This window comes from Schistocerca piceifrons, chromosome 5 (genome assembly GCF_021461385.2).
Source record: "Schistocerca piceifrons isolate TAMUIC-IGC-003096 chromosome 5, iqSchPice1.1, whole genome shotgun sequence".
Taxonomy (NCBI): Eukaryota; Metazoa; Arthropoda; class Insecta; order Orthoptera; family Acrididae; genus Schistocerca; species Schistocerca piceifrons.
This window is the reverse complement of record NC_060142.1, coordinates 616721963-616744504: the sequence shown is the minus strand read 5'-3', so window position 1 is coordinate 616744504 and position 22542 is coordinate 616721963. Positions and strand designations below refer to the sequence as shown.

Here is a 22542-nt window from a genome sequence, read left to right as displayed (position 1 = left end):
TATTCTCGGTACAATTAATAATTTAAACTTTCTTTTCCCTTAGCTGATTGAATTAATCGGTATTAATCTTAAACAGTACGATGTATTCAGAAAAAAAGGTAGGTCAAGTGCGTTCCATTATATCGAACTACTAGAGATGAACAGATGACGTTCACAGAGTCACAAAACCTGCTCTGCTCACTGCCATCGCCTACCACCGTCTAAAGATCGTCGCATTCTGACCGAAACCGAAACCACCACGAAAAACGTTCTCAGATATTACTTCGTTTTTAATTTTCTGCGATAGAAACACTTTTGAAACGCTTTTCATTTCTTCTTCCCAGCCGGCCGCTGTGGGCGAGCGGTTCTGGCCACTACAGTCAGGAACCACGCGACTGCTACGGTCACAGGTTAGAATCCTGCCTCTGGCATGGATGAGTGTTATGTCCTTAGGTTAGTTAGGTTTAAGTAGTTCTAAGTTCTAGGGGACTGATGACCTCAGATGTTATGTCCCATAGTGTTCAGAGCCATTTGAATCTTCTTCCCAGGATTTGGCATGGCGACGTTTCAATTCTATAAAATCTTGTTCTTCAGACGTACCCTTTCGGGACTTTTCTTCAGTGTCATATCATTACTACTTGATTTCGGTACAGGCCTGTTACGGAAGATATATTTCTTCACCTGTACCAGTATGCTTCTGATATACCCATTGAATAAATTTTATAATGTAACTTCTACAAAATTCAGTACTTATAGAAAGCTTGTGAAGAGCAAACGGTTTCCTTCCTTTAGGAAACACTAACGTTTGTTGAGTGTTCAGCTCAATAAAAAATACATGTGAACAGATATCTTGCATTACCAGTTTTGATGCGCATCTCTCTGTCCACCTTTACGTACACACTCGCACTGCCCCAATCAAGAATGCAAAAAACGAACTATAAATCACCATCGACTATTAATCGAAACCACCAAAGAGCTATAAGCTGGCGCAGGCAGATGGGACTGCTTCCCACTCACCCCACACACACAGACGATATCCCTTCTCTTCAAGGTATGCACGCATTACATGACAGTTATATAAATACCATGGACTTCATCGACGACATGGTACTTAATGGAGCTATACATTATAACATAGCCAAACAACTTAAAAAACAGATGCAATACTGGGTCAGCTACCAGCAATCACTGCAGGCAAGAATTGACGAGCTGGAATTTGAAGTGCTATACAATCCACACAGCAACACCGATCGAATACAAAACAATAGCACACAAACAAACACGAACACAGACAAGTCTGTAAACCTAAACAAACACACGGAAAACGAACAAATGGACAATACACAGAAATCTCACGCAACACCTGATTATGCCAAAGCTAGCAGCGAAGAAAGAGTAAATGACAACACACCAAAAAGGTATAATACAAAAAGATGTATAGGACATATAAAACCAGTGAATTTTGTATCTGGAGGGATAATTAACCCTGCAGATCATACACAACAACGCATAACACCTCAACAACATAATGAAACACAACAGATGACCGGATGTAACGAGACACATAAGAAAAAGGTAGTAGTCCTTGACACAAACCTACTTACGGGTAATCACGATAGTGACGATGAGTGTACAGATAGTGATAGCAAAAAGAAAGGTGACGACAGTGCAATAGGTAGTGTAAACATAAGAAAAAGTAAAGGTGAAAGAAGAAGAGCCGCAGGTAACAGCTCATCAGCCTCACCACCATTGAAGACGGAACAAGACACCACACCGGTGACATCTGCACTTCGAGATAAATATAGCGGAATCATCCCATATGTAGAAAAAGAGCAGAAGAGAAAAGTCGGCCAAACACCATGGCATGCTGACTACAACAATGTAGAACTAAACTTAAGACTAAGTAGGCTAGAATATAAGGATACTTTCATCACAGCACAAAGACTGCTAACCAGACTACTTCACCCATTAGGCAGCTATGTATGCTTCCCGACCACTGAACAATCTGACAGAATGACTTTAAAGACCGCAAACATACCTACAGACCCAGCAGAGCTAGAAAAATTAGTCATACTAGCGTGTAGTCGGAGGGGGGAAACATATAACCCACACCAAGTGTACAAGGACCAAGTGAGGGCACATGGCAGAACTGACTTTGACTACTCGCAAACAGGACACAAATTCTACCTTCATGTGAAACACCCATGAAAATAATACAACTTAATGCTAATAGAAGCACACTCGTTAGTGCAGAACTGCCGCGAGTAGCTCTGGACTTGCAGGCGGATATTCTTTGCCTGCAAGAACCTTATGTGACAACCCAGGGAAACTTAACTAACCTACCCTGGGACGCTGTCACAATCTCAGACAGACGAAACTACAAGGCTGCCATAGTTGTCCTCAACAAAACTTTAAATATCACTAAGATTACGCAGCTATGTAACAGTCATCTGGCCACAGCAGAAATAACTAAGGGTCGAGACACATGGGTGGTCTCATCACTATACGCACAGTACAGTGACGACATAGAGCCATACCTACATATGATACAAGACATTGCTGAATACTCTAGAAATAAGAACCTAATTATATGTGCAGATATCAACGCTAAATCCACACTATGGCACTCGGACAGAACGGACGACAGAGGACGGAAAGTCAACGACGTCATACAGGAGACACAACTACATATTATAAATGAAGACGGACCTACACCTACATACAGAGGTCCAGGCGGATCTGCCACCAAAATCGATATTACTCTGGCGAATGACAGAACATTAGGACGACTGCAAAGATGGACCATACACGACTCTCTGACCACAAGTGATCACAACATAATAGAAATAAGTCTCACAACAAACAATTATCGCACCACACACAATACAACACACTTCAACTTTAAAAGAGCGAATTGGGACAGACTACAACAAATTGTTCAAAATGAGAATATATACAACATACAGGGAAGCGTGGACTACAGAGCACACAAACTGACACAAATCATCCAAACAGCACAAGAAACAGCAATACCTACGCACACACACAGCAAACAACGGGAAACACCATGGCCAGACGAATTAACCAGACTCAAACGTGACATGACAAGGAAACGAAAACTATACCAGAGGACATGGATACAAAGAGACAAACTACTGAGACTAGCTGCATATAGGGAAGCCAAAGAACTCTTCAAAAAGACATTATTTCAGACCAGGAAACAACATTGGGAGAGCTACTTGACCACACACACACAACAGAATATCTGGGGGGAACAATACAAGATCCTGACAGAAAAAATAAAGACCCCATTGGCATTAAGCACGCTACGGCAGGAAGACGGCACAATGACAGTGGGATGGAGAAACACAGCACAATATCTGCTGAACAAACTCCTCCCGGAAGATGCCACAGACTCAGACACACAGGAACAGATCACACTCAGACAAGAACTTCATGAACAGTATAACACCGACGCCGTCACCTGTCCCTTTGCGCACGAGGAAGTTGCGGTAGCGATAAGAGAGCTAAAGAATAAAAAAGCACCTGGACCCGACAGGATCCATGCAGAAGTGCTTAAGAGGCTAGCACCACAGATCACCCCATACTTAACAGAACTACTAAACGACGCCTTAAGGCTAGGCCGTGTACCGACAGTCTGGAAAACCTCAAATGCAGTCATCATACGAAAATCATCAGACAGAGACCAATCAGATCCGAAATCCTACAGACCAATATGCCTCATAAACACCATGGCAAAAATCCAAGAGAGGCTACTGTGTGACCGCTTGCAGGCTCACAGAACCCTACTTGGAATGAATCCCCACCAGTTTGGATTTCGGAAAGGGAAAAGCATCGATGATGCAATAAACAGAGCTTTAGAAATCACACAAAACACAGATAAAACATACTCTTTGGCAATCATGATAGACATCGCAGGAGCATTTGACAACCTGTGGTGGCCAGCACTGTTTCTGAGGTTACGCCAGATGGAAGTACCCGCAGCCCTATACAACAGTCTTTTAGACTACTGCAGAGACAGAATAGTGGAATGGCGCGTGGGCAACCGGAAGGTAATAAGGAAAATTACCAAGGGATGTCCGCAGGGATCGATCTGTGGACCCATCTTCTGGGACATTATTTTTGAACCTCTCCTGCAACTGCTGGAGGAGGATATGAGGACAGACGGTGCTGTCGCCTATGCAGATGACCTACTGGTGGTCATCTCAGCAAATACAAGAGCCCAGCTAGAGGAGAAGGCGAGTGGCACACTGCAGACAATAACACAATGGTGCAACGCAAACAAACTCAAGATAGCGGGCAACAAAACAACATACACACTGCTCAAAGGGCAACTCAGACGCAATCCATCTATTAAAATACAGAACAGCAACATAAAGAGAATGACGGTAACCCGCTACTTGGGCGTATACATAGATGAGAAGCTGAACTTCCATGAACATATCAGAATAACAACAAACAAGGCAGAAAAATTACTACATAAACTGGCAAGGATTAATTCAGGACAATACAGACTTCCTCTGTCAGTCACACGAACTTACCACTGCGCACTCTTCGAATCAGTGCTAAGCTTTGCGGCCAGTACATGGGCGCACAGACTCAACCTCGTCACAAACAGAACAGCGGTTAGGCGAGGGCAGAGAAGCGTCCTTCTGCGACTATCGGGAGCCTTCGGCACTACATCAGTTGAAGCACTGTGTGTCGTGCTAGGAATTTTCCCGATAGATATCACAATCAAATATCGGGCCGCTCTGTACTGGTTAAAGATGGGTAGACTAGACCAGGTCAACATATTGACTGGTTCCCCGCTGAACAATAAGCGGGACCTCAAAAAATGGAAAATCGACACATGGCAACAGGAATGGGGCACAAGTGATAAGGGACGGAGAGTCTATACATTTTTTCCGAACATAACGGAAAGATTAAGAATGAAACATGCCGATCCTAGCCGCGGCATGGTGCATTTCTTGACTGGCCACGGACCTTATCCCACGCACTTAAATCGCGTGAGTCTTAGAGACACATCAACGTGTACATGTGGAGGTATGGGAACCCCCGAACACACAATCCTATTCTGCGGGAAATATGGACAGCACAGGAACACACCTGGGATACAACACTTACAGACAGAGGAACACATATACGACGCGATCAGAACACCTGAACTTTGGGACATACTGAACGCACTAACAGACAAAATCTCTGACGAATGCCACAAAGAATACAGGAACAGAAGACCACACAGACAATAAACCTATATGCAGCACCCAGACAGACACCATAGTGTGGAAGAACTAAACTAAGTCTCAATATAAAACAACTGACATGCAATAGACTTACATAAGTAGACCTAAAACTGACAATAGATTAATGTATAAAATTAGACACAAACAGTGTCGGCGCACCGTCGCAATTGCCATCAGCTACCACGGCACTCTAAACCTGTATACAAGTAACCAGACAGAACATAAATAGAGATATCAAACGCCACAACTAGAATAGAATAGAACTTCCTAGGCTAAGGTTAGGGGACTGAGGATCAGAGGCTTGAAGATAAATCCCAAGACGCTCATCCTCAGTCCCCTACGGTGGTGGGACTATCATCTCTTCCTTTCCTATCGTCTTTTCTCCTCTTCAGACTAAACTATTCCTTGTATTTCCTTCTTCCAATTCAAAATTAATTTTTGTAAAATTTTTGTTAAATCGGTTTTGGGAAAGCTGCCAAAGTAAAAAAAAAAAAAAAAAAAAAAAAAAAAAAAACACAGACCCGCCTCCACGTGGCGGGACACGGGCAACGGTGCGACCGGATGCGGGAACTGGTGTGAGTTTCATCAACTACATCACAGTCCGCACACCGGTCGTAGCGGCCAAGTGGTCAAAATAGACCCACCTTAAGCACTTAGGTGGTGGGTCGTAAAATCAGGGCGGCAAGTGAAAAAAAAAAAAAAAAAAAAAAAAAAATAATTCCGGGGGGACGTTCGTTCAAAACCGTATCCAGCCATTCTGATTTAGGTTTCCCGTGATTTCCCTAAATCGCCTAAGGAAAATGCTCAATACGAGCTTGTGCTCCGTCGCTAATGACCATGCTGTCAATGGAACGTTAAACAGTAAGCTTATCCTCCTCCTCTTCCTCCTCCTCCTCCTCGAGAGAGAGAGAGAGAGAAATAGAGACTGTGAGAATCAACCCGTTCAATCAGCCATGTGATAAGCCAGTACCCAACCACACAGACATAACTGTGTATACTAACAACAGTGGCGAACATGAAACTGATGTTATTGGGATCAGTAATTAATGCAAATGAAATATAGTCTCAAATTTGCTACTGTGTACATTAGGTGAACATTTACATTGCCTCCACTGTGCTTGCTTTTATAGATGTGTGTCATACCAACGTTTCTACAACATTCCTGGAAGCATCTCATGATATAACGATTAAAGTAAAAATGTATAATGAACGACCCGCAAAAGAGTTTTAATTTTTTTCTCTCCCTTCTCTGTTCTCAGGACTGGACGCTGCAGATCAAGTATGTGCAGCAGCGCGATGCTGGTCTGTACGAATGCCAAGTGTCGTCACATCCGCCCACGTCTATCTTCATCGACCTCAGAGTAGTGGGTAGGTGTCTGCTTTTTTAAAAAGTGGAAGAGGTAATTAAGTTGTCAGATTCGTCTTACATGACAAGAAAAATCTATACCCATCTTTTACTGTATACTGAGTGTGTGACACTACTATGGACATCTGTAATCCATTAGCAGAGTATGCTGATCTAGTTACTTTCAAGCATGTCGGAAACATCCACAGATCTTAAATATTTTAGAAAAATTTACAGTTTTCTGAGTTCCTGTTAATATATCCAACAAACTATGTGAGATTAGTATGGTGTTTGTTCTATCAGACATGTCCGAAAGTACACACATATAATTACCCCAATCACAAGTCAAAGAACATTTCTGTGCGGACGTACACATGCGCTCGAACCCAAGCGGAAACAGGTCTTGCCACGAGCATTGAGATTAATGGGCATGGAGCACTAGTAGTGTGCAGAGTAAGCTGAGAATGTGGATCTGCTGCGGGGCTTGCTCGAGATACGTCCCCGCAGCCGAGTTGATTCGTGTCTCCTCGCTGGCTTAGGGCTTGAAGCGCCTGCCTACTAAGCAAGAGATCCGGGGTTCGAATCCATGTCGATCACACAATTTCATCTCTCCCTTTTTATTTCTCTTAACATTCCGTACACAGCTGATGTTTGTAAATAATTGAAATTTCATTCTTCGTGGTTGTTATGATCCACCATGGTGTTTGTTCTCTCAGCCATACACATACTAGAAAGAAGAGTTGAGTCTCTTCGTTTACTAAGAGTTCCCCAGTTTTATGACATCACTGTAATCTCATTCCTATTATATCTTAACTCTTAATACTATCACCTTTGTTTCGCTTACCCTTAACCTCCATTCTCTGTCGAGTAGTGTCTTCATCCCATTCAGCAGCATCTGTAATCCTTTCTCATTTGCTCTGGGAATAGTATTATCGTCATAATTTTTCTCACTGATATCCATCATTCCGAACTTTAATTCTACTTCTGAACATACTTTTTATTTACTTCTTTGTTTCTGAGACACCAAGATTGTACAGTAAATACTTCATCGTTGCAAGCATCCTTTGTAAATCAAACATTTTCCTTTTAGCCGTCCATTCTTGTTACTCCTTTTTCTTGCACTTATTATACAGTGTGACGAAGGAGGAACGGCTCAGTATTCGGGAATATGACAGGAACGGTCGTTCACAACAAAATGGTCTAGTAACCACGAATATATTAAGAACTATGGGCAATTGCTTGGTAAAAGTGATGTGTTTCACAGTGACAAACACGAACAAGTGCTATTAGCTCTTAATCTATGCACTTTGGAGTCGATGTTAACTACACACATTTTTTCTTGTATTGGTCCATGCTCCCATCTCGCAAAATGTGGAAAGCGGAGAACGTGCAGTAGAAGCGCTTTGTTTCACAGTATCGAAGATGAAGAAGTGCTCACAGCTCTTAAGGTATGCGTTCTGGATTCCATATTACTAGCTATTATTGCTTCAACTGAACGTTACAGTCATCACTCAATACTGACTAATCCTCCTGGGACACCCTATATGGTATCGTATATCCCTATAGGGACTGACTAATTTTATTAGAAATAAAAACTAATTGTACTGTCACACAAAACTGCAAGACCCCCCCCCACCCGCCCCCATTGGAAAGCCACCCACTTCCTTCTACACTGCACGGCTCGCCCATCAGAGGTTGCCCATCAGAGGTTGTAGTCTTCCCTAGGGAATGGGTGTGTGTAATTGTACTTTGCATAAGTTAGTTACATAGTGCGTAAATTTAGGGACTGATGACCTATCAGCTTGATCTCATAAGACCTTAACACAAATTTCCAATTTTTCCTTATACAGTGTCCTAACTTCGCCTCTCCTTATTCCTTCAACACCTGCAACGAACCACACCCCATCTACACCTCCATATGCAAAGTCGAACACCCACCCACCAAAACTGAGCTTACTGTCCCAGTTCGCCCTACTGACCAGCCCATCCACCCCAACAATTCAATCCGCCCTCCCACTATGGCGGAAGACATCAACCAGTTCCTGACCATCGTCCAGAAAACATCCAGCCATTCCAATGCCCACACACTCTCCATCAGATTTCTCTTGCTGCATGCTCCATTTTCCATTTGAATACTTACGCTGCCTACTCCCACAATGAGGCCCACTTTACCTTCACCCACCCAGACACTGTTGTTTAAGCCCCTCTCTCCTCCCCCATTGCTTTCCTCCCCTCCCACCTTCTTGTGCATCAACAGTTTTGTCTCCTCTACCTAAACAGTCGGTCTCTCCCTGCCAACGAATACCTCTTCATATATATCTCAGCACTATGTCAACACCTTAATCCTTAATGAAACCTTCCTCCATCCTCACCATGTTGTCCGAACCTTTCCCTATCTCCTTCACCGCACCATCAATCATCTACACCTCGCCTGAGGGTGGGTCCATATTAGTCACCTCTAGCATCTCCCTGTCTGGCCAAAACCGCTGCTCCATGACCCAACTGAACACCTTCTCCTCAGCCTCTATTTCCCTCCCTCATCATCACCTATGCCACTATATCTGTTGCACAGCTCCTTTACCCTACGACTTCATTTCCCACGTTCACCATACCTTCTCCACCTATGTCATTGCTGCTGACCTCAACATCCACAGCGGTGACCCTGCCATCCATTGGTGAAGGCATAAGTTCCCTTACATCCTCCATGGTGACCTTGTTCTTCTCTCACAACACACCTCTCCTGAAAGAAACTCCCCCACAGATGTTATCCTTGCTTCCCCCAACCTCCTTGGTCATATCGCTGCAAATGTCATTGGTCTCATTGGTAGTGACCAACTACCCATCCTTTTCACCATCTCCTCTGCCTGCGTCTCCCCAAGAGACCAACCCCCCCCCCCCCCACCCTGCTGCTCCTCTGAAGTGCATCCATGATTACCACTGTGCCAACTGGGATACCTACAGGGAACCCATTGCCTCATAGGTCATAAACAACTGCCTTACCTTTTGGCATCCAATTGACATCAGTCATGTCTCTCACTTCCCGTAACAAATCATCACTGATGCTGTGGAGGCCCTTGTGCGTACCAAACTCATCTGTCCTCACCACTCTACTCTTCCTCCACAGCCTGCCCTTCTTCTTTGTGAATCCAGCAGGCTCTACCACTCCTTCCTCCCCACCTGTCACTCGAATACACTCCTACACCATCAGCTATTACAGCGACATTCCCACTACCAGTCCTGACATCACACTCGTCCTCCACTCGAAATGATCATGATGATGTCACATACTGCCACCTCAAGCAATCCCTCCTACCCTTCTTGGCTGCCCTTGCTAGCCTGTACTGCATCCTCTTCTCCACTGGCTTTTACCCTGACCTGTGGTAGACTTCTTGTGTCCTGCTGTTCCCTAAACCCAACAAACCCCCTCTAACACCCCTTCATATCATCCATCTGCCTCACCTCCTTGTTCTGTAAAGTCTTCCACTCCATCCTCTCCCACCACATTCATCACCACATTAATGAGAGCTACCTATTTCCCCTCACCCTGTGTGGCTTTCATCCCTCCAAATCTTCAACCTTACGAATCTCCTTTCCCTCCAACTTAACTCCCATCGCTCCACCATCTTTGTTTCCCTCAATCTCAGAATGCCTACGACCATGCCTGGCATCCCAGGCCCCTCTTCTAATTCCTGACCTATGCTCTCCCCATCAATTTTGTCCATCTCATTGCTTCCTTCCTCTCCAATCGTCTCTCTTATGGCACTATCCACAGTTCTACCTCCCGTATCACCATCAGTGTGCCCCAAGGCCCCATGCTTTCCCCTCTCCTCTATGTCTTGCATACTACCGATATGCTCATACCTCCCCTCCCTTTTCATCTCCTCCAGTTTGATGATGGCATCGCCTTCCTGTCGCTTCATATAACCTCCGAAGGTCCGAACATGCCCTCCAAACCTACCCTGAGCAGTTCACCACTTGGTGCAACCAGTGGTTCCTTCTTACCATCTCCTCAAAGACCCAGGCAATCATCATAGCCTGCACCACTGGCTCCTTCCAACTCCAAGATTTTTACCAAACCATTTGTGGTCATCCTATCCACTTCACTCCTACCCTAACATAACTTTGCCTCTCAGTTGACTGTCACTTCACCTCAACTCCCCATATCCTCATGATCCAACACAAAACCAACAATAGAATCCACCTCTTGATACTCCTGTCAGACATATTTTTACCATCCTTCACACCTATATATCCATGATCCACCACATCCTTTGTCTATCCCGCATCACTTTGATATTCACCCCTCCCAGATTCTATCCAAATCCTAGAACGCCATGCACTCAGCCACACCTTCCATATCCGCCTGCTGCCCCCCCCCCCCACAAGGACCCTCAATGACCTTATCCCCATTCCGCATCTTTTCTTTTTCATCACCCATACACTCCATCCCTCCCCCTACCCCCCTGGCCCACTTCCTCTCTACTCCAATACAACCTCCAGCACCTACCACTGCCGTATGATGAGCTTCGCCCTGACATCTACACCTCCTACCGACTCTAACCCCAGATTTCCCCCCCCCCCCACTCCTCAGTGTTCCGTCTCCACCTCCCCTGCCCTTCCCCTGAATCGGTTTCCTCCCTCCTACAACCCCTCCTTCTCCTGTACGCCTTTCTGTGTCTCTGTGCCCCCTCCTGCCTCATCTTTCTCTTTGTCTCCTGCCTCTTGGCGCACCCCCTGCCCCCTTTTTCTTCTTCCTCCCACCCCCCAGGCCCCCCACATCTTCCTCCCCTCTTTTTCCCTCCCCTACAGCCTCCCACCCCTCAGCAGGTATCTACCAGCAGTTTTAATTGATCAAATTTGTCCCATCGTTTACAATAATTTTTAAATGTCTCTCGCTGTGTGTGTTTTTATACTGTGGCCGAATTTTACTAGTATTTGAGTCGAGTTTCTTTAAAGTGCCCCACATATTGCCAGCTGTGATCTCTTAACTTCATGTCGACGTTTTAACTGTCCTCCATTGAATGCCTCGTTTTAGTATATATTTTAACTCCTACTATCCAAATACACTGTGTTTTTTATGCCCCCCATTATCGCATTTTTTATGTATGAGTTCCCCTTTCCAGGAAAAACTGATTTACAATTTCGTAGTCGATCCTGCTCCGGCAGTATGGTCTTTTTGCTCTCTATGCAGCATAATTATTTTGTACGAACATGAGAAATTACTATGATCACTTGTTGAAGGTTTGGATTGAGACCAAGCACCACTCTCTCCCTTCTACTTTTGCAGAGGCGAGAGCGGAGATCGCGGGGCCGTCGGAGAAGTACCTGAAGCTGGGCAGCGCGCTGCGATTGGTGTGCACGGTCCGGCAGAGCACGGAGCCGCCCGTCTACGTCTTCTGGTACCATAACAACCGCATGGTCAACTACGACGCCGACCGCGGCATCAACGTCACCACCGACCGACCAGCCAAGTCGAGCACGCTGCTGGTGCCCAGCGCCGCGCGCGAGCACTCCGGGAACTACTCGTGCGTGCCCAACGACGCGCAGCCGGCCAGCACCTACGTCCACATACTCAACGGTGAGCCCCGCCACGTTTGGCAACGCCACACTTTCCTTCCATTTTCTCTGTAGGTGTCTAAACTACTCAGTAGTATCAGATTATTAATACTGTGTGTAATTCATTTTAGAAATTTCAAGTACTTTATGATATCTGAATGAAATCTGATTGGAATGTCGATCAAAACACCTTCAGCCGTTTAAATTTACGGCCGTTATATTATTTGAGCAACCAGTTTCAGCGGTACATTATGCCACCTACAGGCTCTCTGACCGACTTGAAGGAAGAATCTTACCTCTGGTCCAGTCAAAATATTGGCCCATATTCATCGACGGGTATCCGTACATTTTTAACTCGGTGATGCCTTAAAACATCACTTCTCATCCATGTCCGTCAGAGGGCCCGAAGATGGCGTAATGTAACGTTGAAACTTGTTGCTGAAATAAAATAACTGGAAATTTAGATGCCTGACGGTATTTGCTTCAGAAAATTTATACTGAACAGTGGAGGTCCCGCAACCGTCTGTATAAAGATGGGCTCATAAATAAATCAATTTAGGTGTCTTTGAAGCGATCCTCTTCGGGTCATTCAACTACTCGGTCCAGGGAATTGTTTATTCTACTGGTTGTCTTAAAACATTATGTCAGAAACAATGAAAAGTTATTTTATATTAAAATGTTAGAAATGTTATGATAAAAATATAGGTCTGAAAAACCTTCGTTGTAAAGATATGAAGGCATTTATTATTCATATAGCAAAAACAATACATTTACCAATTATGTATAAAAATTGCAGGAAGTGAGCGCCTCATGTTTCCACACATCCCTAGGCCTGCTTTCCGTACTTGTTACAGAAAACACCTCACATGTTCCATATTTCATCACATCCATTTTGGTTACAGCCTCTGAGAGCAACGAGGACGGGCACAGGAATAGAGTACGTCAAGGATTTTAAGCCTCATGGAAGGAAGAAAACAATGTATTCAAATCTGACTATTTAATAGCGCCTGCACTGGATTCCCCTCGGTCAGTCCACCTGGTCTGAAACTGATTATTGAGATACTAGGGAACTATCTGTGTTGAGTAAGGTGGAGCAATGTCATGTAGAACACTTTTTTGGTGAAGGGTGTCAACTTAAACACCTTTCAGCCGTCAATTTTCAACCTTGTTTTATTTGGCAACCAGTTTCATACTTTTACTACGCCACCTTCAGGCCCATGACTGACTTGTAGGAGGAATTTACCTCGCTTGTGATCAAAACAGGGGCCACAAATACTGCTATTAGTAACTATTTGCTACAGTGAGCACTTCAACTATCACCTGCCGACACGGCATCATCTGTGAGGCACTGATAACATTCCTGAAATGGAGCGGCCTGCACTGAGTCATGTACTAAATGCAATAGAGCACCTTTGGAATGAGTCAGAACGTCGAACTCGCTCTAGATCCCAGTGTCCCAACATCACTACCATCCCTTTTGCGTCAGTGCACATGCTCCTGACCCCATGTACAAAGTTTTGGCTTGTATTCTTGCTTCAGTCAGAATTCCTATATGTCACAAAATGGAATGCTCGCCATCTGTGAGGCAGCCGTGTGGTAACCATCGTGTGCAAACTGGCGAGGGTGAGCTATACACGATCTATAGGCAATAAGTCAGTTTCGAAAGTGACGCCAATATATTCCGATAGACCTCTTTGCTCTATGCCATTGGTGTGCCACGAACAACAGCTGGAATTGGGCACTGTGCAGTGACCATCGTTTCAATTTTGTCCGTATTACATTCCAGGTGTTTTGGTGGTTAACCACGCAGTGTGATTGGTCCACAGAATGACATACAGCTTGTATGGCTCTCGATAATAGATCATACAAGTTTGTTAGTAATTTTTGCCCGATGTTTAAGTAAGGCTGTTGTGTGGATCGGTCTGCATCTCCGATTGAGTAAGCACTATCAAAGGTTGAAAATGAGGCCACTGCATCTGCCTCCACCACGAAAAGATCATCAATACCCGATTAAGTATGGTATTTTCTAGTTCGGTTGCAATTTATGCATTTAAAATGTAGGCCTATGTGTCACCTACGCGCTTCAGAGGTTTTCTGAAATACAAACATATTTAAAATTTAGGCTTACATACAGCGTCTTTCTGTAATACTGTGCAAAAATTTAACAGGACATAGAGGATGCCTCACTGAATAATTAAAGATAGGGAACCTGGGAGGAGGCATAGGAATAAAAATACATTACTGTGTACTTTTATATTTACGTTAGTTATATTTAACCGCAAATATCCTCACCCACACAATGAAAGTACCTTTTGCATTGTGTCTTAATAAATGTGCTGGAAATGACGGCCATCAACCTCAATGCAAGCGTGTCATCGGCGAACAATATTATAACACACCCTGATAAATATCCGTGGTGTGTTTCGAATCACGTCACAGGTAGCTACAATTCTGGCTACTAATTCCATCTCCGTATCCAATGGGGTCTCATACACAAATGACTTCGGATATCCCGATAGTAAATAGTCAAGGGAGTTCAGGTCAGGTCAACTCACAGGCCGTTGAAAACGACCTCCTCTTCCAATCTAACGATCAGGTAATACAGAATTGAGACGGCTGCGTACTTCCACATTGGTGTGAGGCGGTTATCGGTCATATTTAATTCACGTAGTCTCACAAACACACAAGGATACGTTCTCCGACATCTCAGGTAGAACTCTTTGCACGAACCTCAACTACAGGTCGCCATTCAGATGGCTTACAGTATCATTACTTCCTAGTAAACAGGGTCCTCCTCCTTCTTTCCTTGCAGGAAGTAAAGATCTACATATAAAAAATAACACAGTATGTGTAAACTTGTACACATATTAGTTGTAAAAAAGCTGGAAAACAGTAATGCTAGACAAAGAGTAGAGAAGTACACTTCCATAATCCCCTTATGCTTCATTCTCCGATACCAGGTTCCCTACTTCAAATTGTTCAGTAGAGCATTCTCTATGTCCTGTTGCATTTTTGCACGCTCTTAGAGAGAGGCCATGTTGATGGTCCTCTGAGTCATGGCAGCAGCTGGCGGCCGAGACACAAGCAGCAGCAAGGAAGCAACAATTTTTGTCACATTTTATCAGTTCCTAACCAGGAGCGAATTATGTAAGTCCATCTGTGTGCTTTTGAAGCTTAGTTTTTGAATTACTGCGTGTTATTCATTAGACACAGTTCTTGCGTTTTCGTCAGAGTCTACAGTAAATTTTCATAATGCGACCCGATCGCCGTTTATTTGTCTGCGTAGCGTAATTTTCCGCAGTGTCTAGTATGGATAGTAATTGTGATTGCTGTGTGCGTGTGCTACCTTAGTAGGTGACGCTTCGCTCTCAGCTCCAGGCGGATACACAGCTTGAGGCTGCAGTGGATGGGCAGCACTGTTGTGGACTGTCTGTGGGGATCCAACACGACCCACGAGTCCGCCGATCGGTCCGCACAGTAGCCAGCTCGGTTACTGAAACTTCCTGGCAGATTAAAACTGTGTGCCCGACAGAGACTCGGTACCTTTGCCTTTCACGGGCAAGTGCTCTACCAACTGAGCTATCCATGTACGACTCACGCCCCGTCCTCAGAGATTTACTTCTGCCAGAGTCCAGTGCTCTACCAACTGAGCTACTCTAGCGCGACACACAACTAGTCTTCACAATTTTACTTCTGCCAATATCTCCTCTCCTACCTTCCAAAAACCAGCGCACACTGCACTGCAGAGTGAAAATCTCATTCTGGAAACATCCTCCAGGCTGTGGCTAAGCCACGTCTCCAGAATATCCTTCTTTCCAGCAGTTCTAGCTCTGCTAGGTTCGCAGGAGAGCTTCTCTGAAGGTAGGGGATGAGATACTGGCAGAAGTAAAACTGTGAGAACGGGACGTGAGGCGTTCTTGGGTAGCTCTGTTGGTGGGGAACTTGCCCGTGAAAGGTAAAGGTCACAAGTTCGAGTCTCGGTCCAACACACAGTTTTAATTTGCCAGGAAGAGGTCCACAACGCTGCAGAGTGAAAATCTCATTCAGCTCGGTTACTGTTTGCATTGAGGAATTACCCATTACCCGTGTTCGAGTCAGAGGTCGTCTCGGGTCGTGCTGACGGCGAAATACTTCAGTTGGGTTGGTGAGGGGGCAATGCAAAACCTCCTAGGTTAGTGTGACAAATAGAGTCCAGGTGATGTCCATGACTGACACTGTCCGGTGGCCGGATGCACTCGCTATTCCTGTTTCTGCGGAAATCTCTCAGCCTGCAAGAGCCAGACAATCGAAGAGGGTGTGATTATTGATAGTTGGCATCTCTTACGTTAGGCGCCCTATGTGGCCTCTTAGGGACATGAATGCCAAGATGGCTAAGAAAGCCAATATGCATAGTGGGAGGAGTCATTCCAGACGTGGAACAGGTCCTCCCGAATGCCATGAAGAGCACAGGGCGCAGCAAACTCTAGAAGGTAGCTCACGTCGGTACCAACGATGTATGTCACCTCGGATCAGAATAGATTCTTTCTGCTCACGAACGGCTATCAGTAATGCTAAAAGCTGCCACCCTTACTTTCGAGATGAAAGCAGAGTCCACCATTTGCAGCATTGTCGACAGGACCGATTGCGGACCTCGGATACAGAGCCGAGTGGAGGGTCTGAATCAGAGGATCGGACGATTCTGCGACAGTCTATGTTGAAGAATCCTCTACTTGCGTCATAGGGCAGTGGCGTTTAAGATACAGCTACATAGGTCTGGAGGTCATTACACGCAGGAGGCGGCTTCACGGACTTTTGGCGTGGACTGGTCTTGGAGAAACACATAAAGGACTTCCATCTCAAAGGGCGCAGGTCGAACACTGGCAGAACGTAGATCTAAGAACCATTGGTATAACAGCTGTAAATTGTCGTTACTGTGTTGGGAAAGTACCAGGGCTCCAAGCGCTATTAGAAACCACTGATGCTCAAATTCTAAGAGGCACTAAAGCTGAAGGTAAGTTCAGCTGAAATTTTTGCGAAGAACCTAATTGTGTTAAAAAAAAACACAGCTGGCGGTGGAGTGTTTCTTGATGTTTAAAGGAGTTTCTCTTGTAAAGAAATAGAAGTAGACAGTTCCTGTTAGTTAGTATTGGTAGAGGTCATTCTTGGCAACCGGAATAGAGTAATAATTGGATACCTTTACCGACCTCCCAACTCAGATGATGCAGCTGCTGAAAGATTCTAAGAAAACTTAAGTCTAATTTCAAACACTTACCCGACTCATACAATTACAGATTGTTGTGGGTTCCATTTACCCTCGATATGTTAGCGAGAATAAATGTTTAAATATGGAGGTAACCATAAAACATCATCCGAAATTGAGCTAACGGCCCTGTCTTAAAATTATTTCGAACAGTTAATTCTTGAGCGCACTCGAATAGTAAGCGGTTGACAAAACACACTTGACCTCTTAGCAACAAACAATTATGAGCTAATAACGAGCAACAAAACGGATACAGGGATTAGTGAACGCAGGGATATCGTAGCCAGACTGAATATTGTAACTCCCAAATCCTCCAAAAATAAATGAAAAATATACTTGTTCAGAAAGACAGACAAAAATTCTCTTGGCGCCTTTCTGAGAGGCAATATCCACTCCTCCCAAATCAACAATGTAAGTGTAGACAAGAAGTGGCTTGATTTCAGAGAACTAATATCAGCAGCAATTTAAATATTTATACCAAATAAATCAACTAACGACGGAGCTTAGCCCCCTGGTATACAAAACGAGTCAGAACACTGTTGCAGAAACAACGACAAATCATGCCAAATTGAAACGAACGCTAAATTCCCAAGAATGGCCATCTTGGTATACTAGCGGCAAGACACAGTGAATGCCTTCTCCGTGCGATAGCAATATAAATACAATCGATGACAGTGCTGCTAAAGCAGGGTTACTAAACACAGTCTTTAGAAATTCCTTCACCAAGGAAGACGAAGTAAATATTTCATAATTCTAATCAAGAGGAATTGCCAACATAACTTAGAAGCAGATAACGTCGGAGTAGTGAAGTAACTTAATGCACTTAATAAGAGCAAGTCTCTCTGTCCAGACAGTATATCAATTAGGTTCCTTTCAGAGGATGCCGGTGCAGTACTTTCATACTTAACAATACACAACCGCTAGCTAGACGAAAGATCCGTATCCACAGTTGCACAGGTCACATCAATATTCTAGATACGGAATCGATATGCAGCAGGATTTTGGAACATATATATATAGTGTTTGCACATTATGAATCATCTCGAAGAGAACTGTCCATTGAAACACAGTCAACAAGGAATTAAGAAACTTCGTTCTTGTGAAACAGAACTAGCTCTCTACTCCCAAATGTTGAGTACTGTTGACAAAGGATTTCAAATTTATTCCATATTTCTAGATATGAATGTTTTTGACACTTTACCTCACAAGCGGCTTGTAATTAAATTGCGTGCTTTTGGAATATCGTCACAGTTATGCACAGGATTCGTGATTTCCTGTCAGGGAGGTCTTAGTTCATAGTAACTGACGGGAAATCATCAAGTACATCAGAAGTGGGCTCTGGCTTACCCCAAGGTAGTGTTATACGCCCCTTATTGTTTATTATCTATATAAACGATTTTGGAGACAACCTTAGCACCCGTCCGAGGCTGTTTGCAGATGATGCTGTCATTTATCCTACAGCAAACTCATCAGAAGACTAAAACAAATTGCAAAACGATTTAGAAAAGATATCTGTACGGTACGGAAATTGGTAATTGACCCTCAATAAAGAAACGTGTGAGGTCATACAGATGAGTCCTAAAAGGAATAAGTTAAACTGGTGTTACACCATGAATTAGTCAAATCCGAAGGTCGTAAATTCAACTAAATACCTGGGAATTAAAATTATGAACAATTTAAATTTGAAAGAATACATAAAAAATATTATGGGGAAGGCGACCCAAAGACTGCGATTTATTAGCAAAACGCTTAGAAGATGCAACAGATCTACTAAAGAGACTTTTTACACTTGTTCGTCCTCTTTTGAAGCAGTGCTGTGCGGTGCGCAATCCTTACCAGATGAGATTAAGGAGTGCATCCAGAAAGTTAAAAGAAGAGCAGCACGTTTTGTATTATCGAGAAATAGGGGAGATGTTGTTACGGACATGATAGAGGATGCGTGGTGTACATCATTAAAACAAAGGCGTTTCTTGTTGCGGAGGGATTTCTCACGAAATTTAAGTCACCAATCCTCTTCTTCGAATGCGAAAATATTTTGTAGACGTCGACCTACATGGGGGAAACGTTCATCGTAATAAAATAATTGATATCAGAGCTCGCACAGAAAGATATAGGTGTTGGTTTTTTCCACAACATATTCGATAGTGAATAATAGAGATTTATTGAGAAGGTGGTTCGACGATCTCTCTGCCAGGGTTAGCACACTGGACTCGCATTCGGGAGGACGACAGTTCAATCCCGCGTCCGGCCATCCCGATTTAGGTTTTCCGTGATTTCCCTACATCGCTTCAGGCAAATGCCGGGATGGTTACTTAGAAAGGGAACGGCCCATTTCCTTCCCCATCCTTCTCTAATCCGAGCTTGTGCTCCGTCTCTAATGACCTCGTTGTCGACGGGACGTTAAACAATAATCTCGTCGTCGTCGTCGTCGTCTCTGCCAGGCACTAAAGTGTAATTTGCAGTGTACCTATTTGGATGTAAATGTACTTGTAGATGTAGACGTTATGTACTGTTAGTGAGTTGTCGACTTTTGTGATAGAGAAACGCTAAGAGACCCACATATCCTTATAGAAAATAAAAAAATACCCTGACATCTGTAGTTCGTCCGTATGGAGCACTCTCTTCGTGACCCATGTCCAGTATAATTGCTACTCACTTTAATGTCATTACACCCTGTGATCTTCGAAGTTTGCCCACAGAGAAATGCGCTGTATTTTTTTCCTCGGTGATTCTCTATTGAACATAATGAGAGTTACAGACATGAAAGAATGGCGTTTTATTTACACACCACATTTTTCCACGTAATCTCCACCTAGTTCAATTGCCTTGTTCCAGTGCGAAACAAGGGTGTGTATGCTATTAGGGTGTATATCCTTGTTCTGGTGGCGGAGCCAGAGCTTCACAGTGTGAATCACCTCCTCACCGTCCTCAAAATGTCTTCTCGAGTCGTAATGTGTCTGCCCTCGCGAATGCCAACGTCAGTTCAATGCAACATGTCACGTGTGATAGCCGTGGATGGTCTCACTGCAGGCCGCTGCGGCCGAGCAGTTCTAGGCGCTTCAGTCCGGAACCGCGCGACTGCTACCGTCGCAGGTTCAATTCCTGCCTCGGGCATGGATGCGTGTGGTGTCCTTAAATTAGTTACGTTCAAGTAGTTCTAAGTTCTCGAGGACCGATGACATCAGATGTTAAGTCCCATAGTGCTCAGAGCCATTTGAACCATTTGGTGGTCTCACTGACCTCTGAAAATTGTGGACCTCCATCGAACCGCCTTCTGATGACCACACACTCTGTGTCCATCGACTACCTGTACTTCCATCGGCGGCAGATGCTCCATAGACTTTGCACAAGCGTCTGTGAATATTCCCCACAGTTTCTTTCTCTGCACTTAGAAATTCAATGATGGCACGTTGGTTGTAACGTACATGAGCTACTGACGCCTTAAAACGATCCTCAGAGACATTCACTAACACACCTCACCTGAAATTCACTGTGAGCTTTGGTGATTGTTGCCATTTTCACGGACGTCTTACAAGCGATACGAGTCTTGTACGAGATTTTCGCCGTATCGATGGAAATGTTCCTTCTGAACTCTATGATTTTGAGCAAATGGTGGAGATTTACTGAGAGTAAATTATCCGACGTAAATCTGCCATAAGAAGTGAGCAACATCGGGAAGTATTCCGAAAAAAGAAGGACGAAAGAACCTTGCTTTTCTGATACAAAGCAGCTCACTGGCGAGGAAGGGCAGGACACAAGTGACGCGGTGTACTACCAGATCTTATGTCTTCCAGCTACAATAGAACCATACATAAAGTTTGTAGATGATGTCGGTCACAGAACGCTCTGGGCAATTGATACACGATGTCGTGTTGAAACGATAACCCTACTTTTATCTGTTTTTCTCGATATTATTAATGAAATATGATTTAATATTTGTATAAAAATCTGATTAATCTCAGTAAACATGGCTTACAGAGACGAAAAGCTATAGTACACTTCATAGACTGGAATGGTGTAGCGCTTTCTACTTGTATGCCCTTATGCCATTCAGTTATTCAAAAACAAATCTGTCAGTTACGGCCGAAGAATTAATCAACTCAAAAATAAAGTCGCGCTATGCGTAATGTATTCTGAATGCAAGCTCCATACATACGCATACAAGGGAACATCCAAGGCAGCGTCGTGAGCTGCACGAAAATGTTAATTCTTAATTGAGGTAGTGGCTATACTTTCCTCGTAACTAGAGAGGTCTAGAGAGTCATGATTCAACAGCTTCTGACGGAGATGCGGATTAGGCAGCAGTAGGCAGTCGGTGACGATTGTGGGTAAAATGCTGACTCAACATCCATGAACAGTCGTTTCGTTGTGTCGTATTGCAACTGACGTAATTGTGAACGTCATATTCAAGGTCACTGGCGAACCATGTGAAGGATAACCAATCCCTTTCCCTCCCGTCCTCCAGATTTTCTCACCCAATGACCATTCTGTGACTGTATATAGCAGACACAGATCTCTGATAACAACATTGTCAGCAGAGATCGTCCCAAAAACGGAAGTTTGAGTATTTACCCATTAGTTAATAATACTGACAACATAATCTTTATAAATGTATTTTTTTACCTACACTTTATCATTAATTACACTACTACAGCAAGTCTCGTAAGAAGTCCTTGATGAGGACACTCAGTTACTCACTACATCATCATCCATGTTTCCAGAGTAGCAAATGGCAGATGACGCTCCAGATTTAACAGACCTGTCGTTGTTCCGTTATTTTTTACTATCACCAGAGCTTCCTAAAGTCGTTGCGCTGCACTTAAGCCCCACAAAAATAGTCTTATTTGCCAACAAATAAATGTGACTGCTAATGGTTTTGAACATGTGAATGAAGTGACTTTGGAATAGTTATAGAAATAGAGACATTTAAGATTTTCGTGCTACAGTGCTATATTTATGGTATGAGTGGGACTGTCTGAGTAGCTTGAGGTAGTATACAGAGAATAACATGACAGGTTATGACCCATGACCTATACCAACTGATATGCATATGTTTTGATGTATGGTGTCCGTACGAGAGACGAGTGGTGAAGCTGTGCTTGAATTAATTTCAGGGGACGTGTGCATTTACATAAATCATTCAAGTGTTTAGCATT

At 43.9% G+C, this 22542-nt stretch overlaps 1 protein-coding gene across 1 annotated transcript in view; it reads left to right on the top strand.

Annotated features, from left to right (window-relative positions):
- The window catches only part of LOC124798573 (zwei Ig domain protein zig-8-like), a 212922-nt gene that overhangs the window by 130917 nt on the left and 59463 nt on the right, over positions 1-22542 (top strand). Inside the window, exons 3-4 of the mRNA XM_047262035.1 lie at positions 6506-6614; positions 11879-12169. Coding sequence (XP_047117991.1) covers positions 6506-6614; positions 11879-12169 — 400 coding nt within the window. The remainder of the gene's footprint in view (positions 1-6505; positions 6615-11878; positions 12170-22542) is intronic.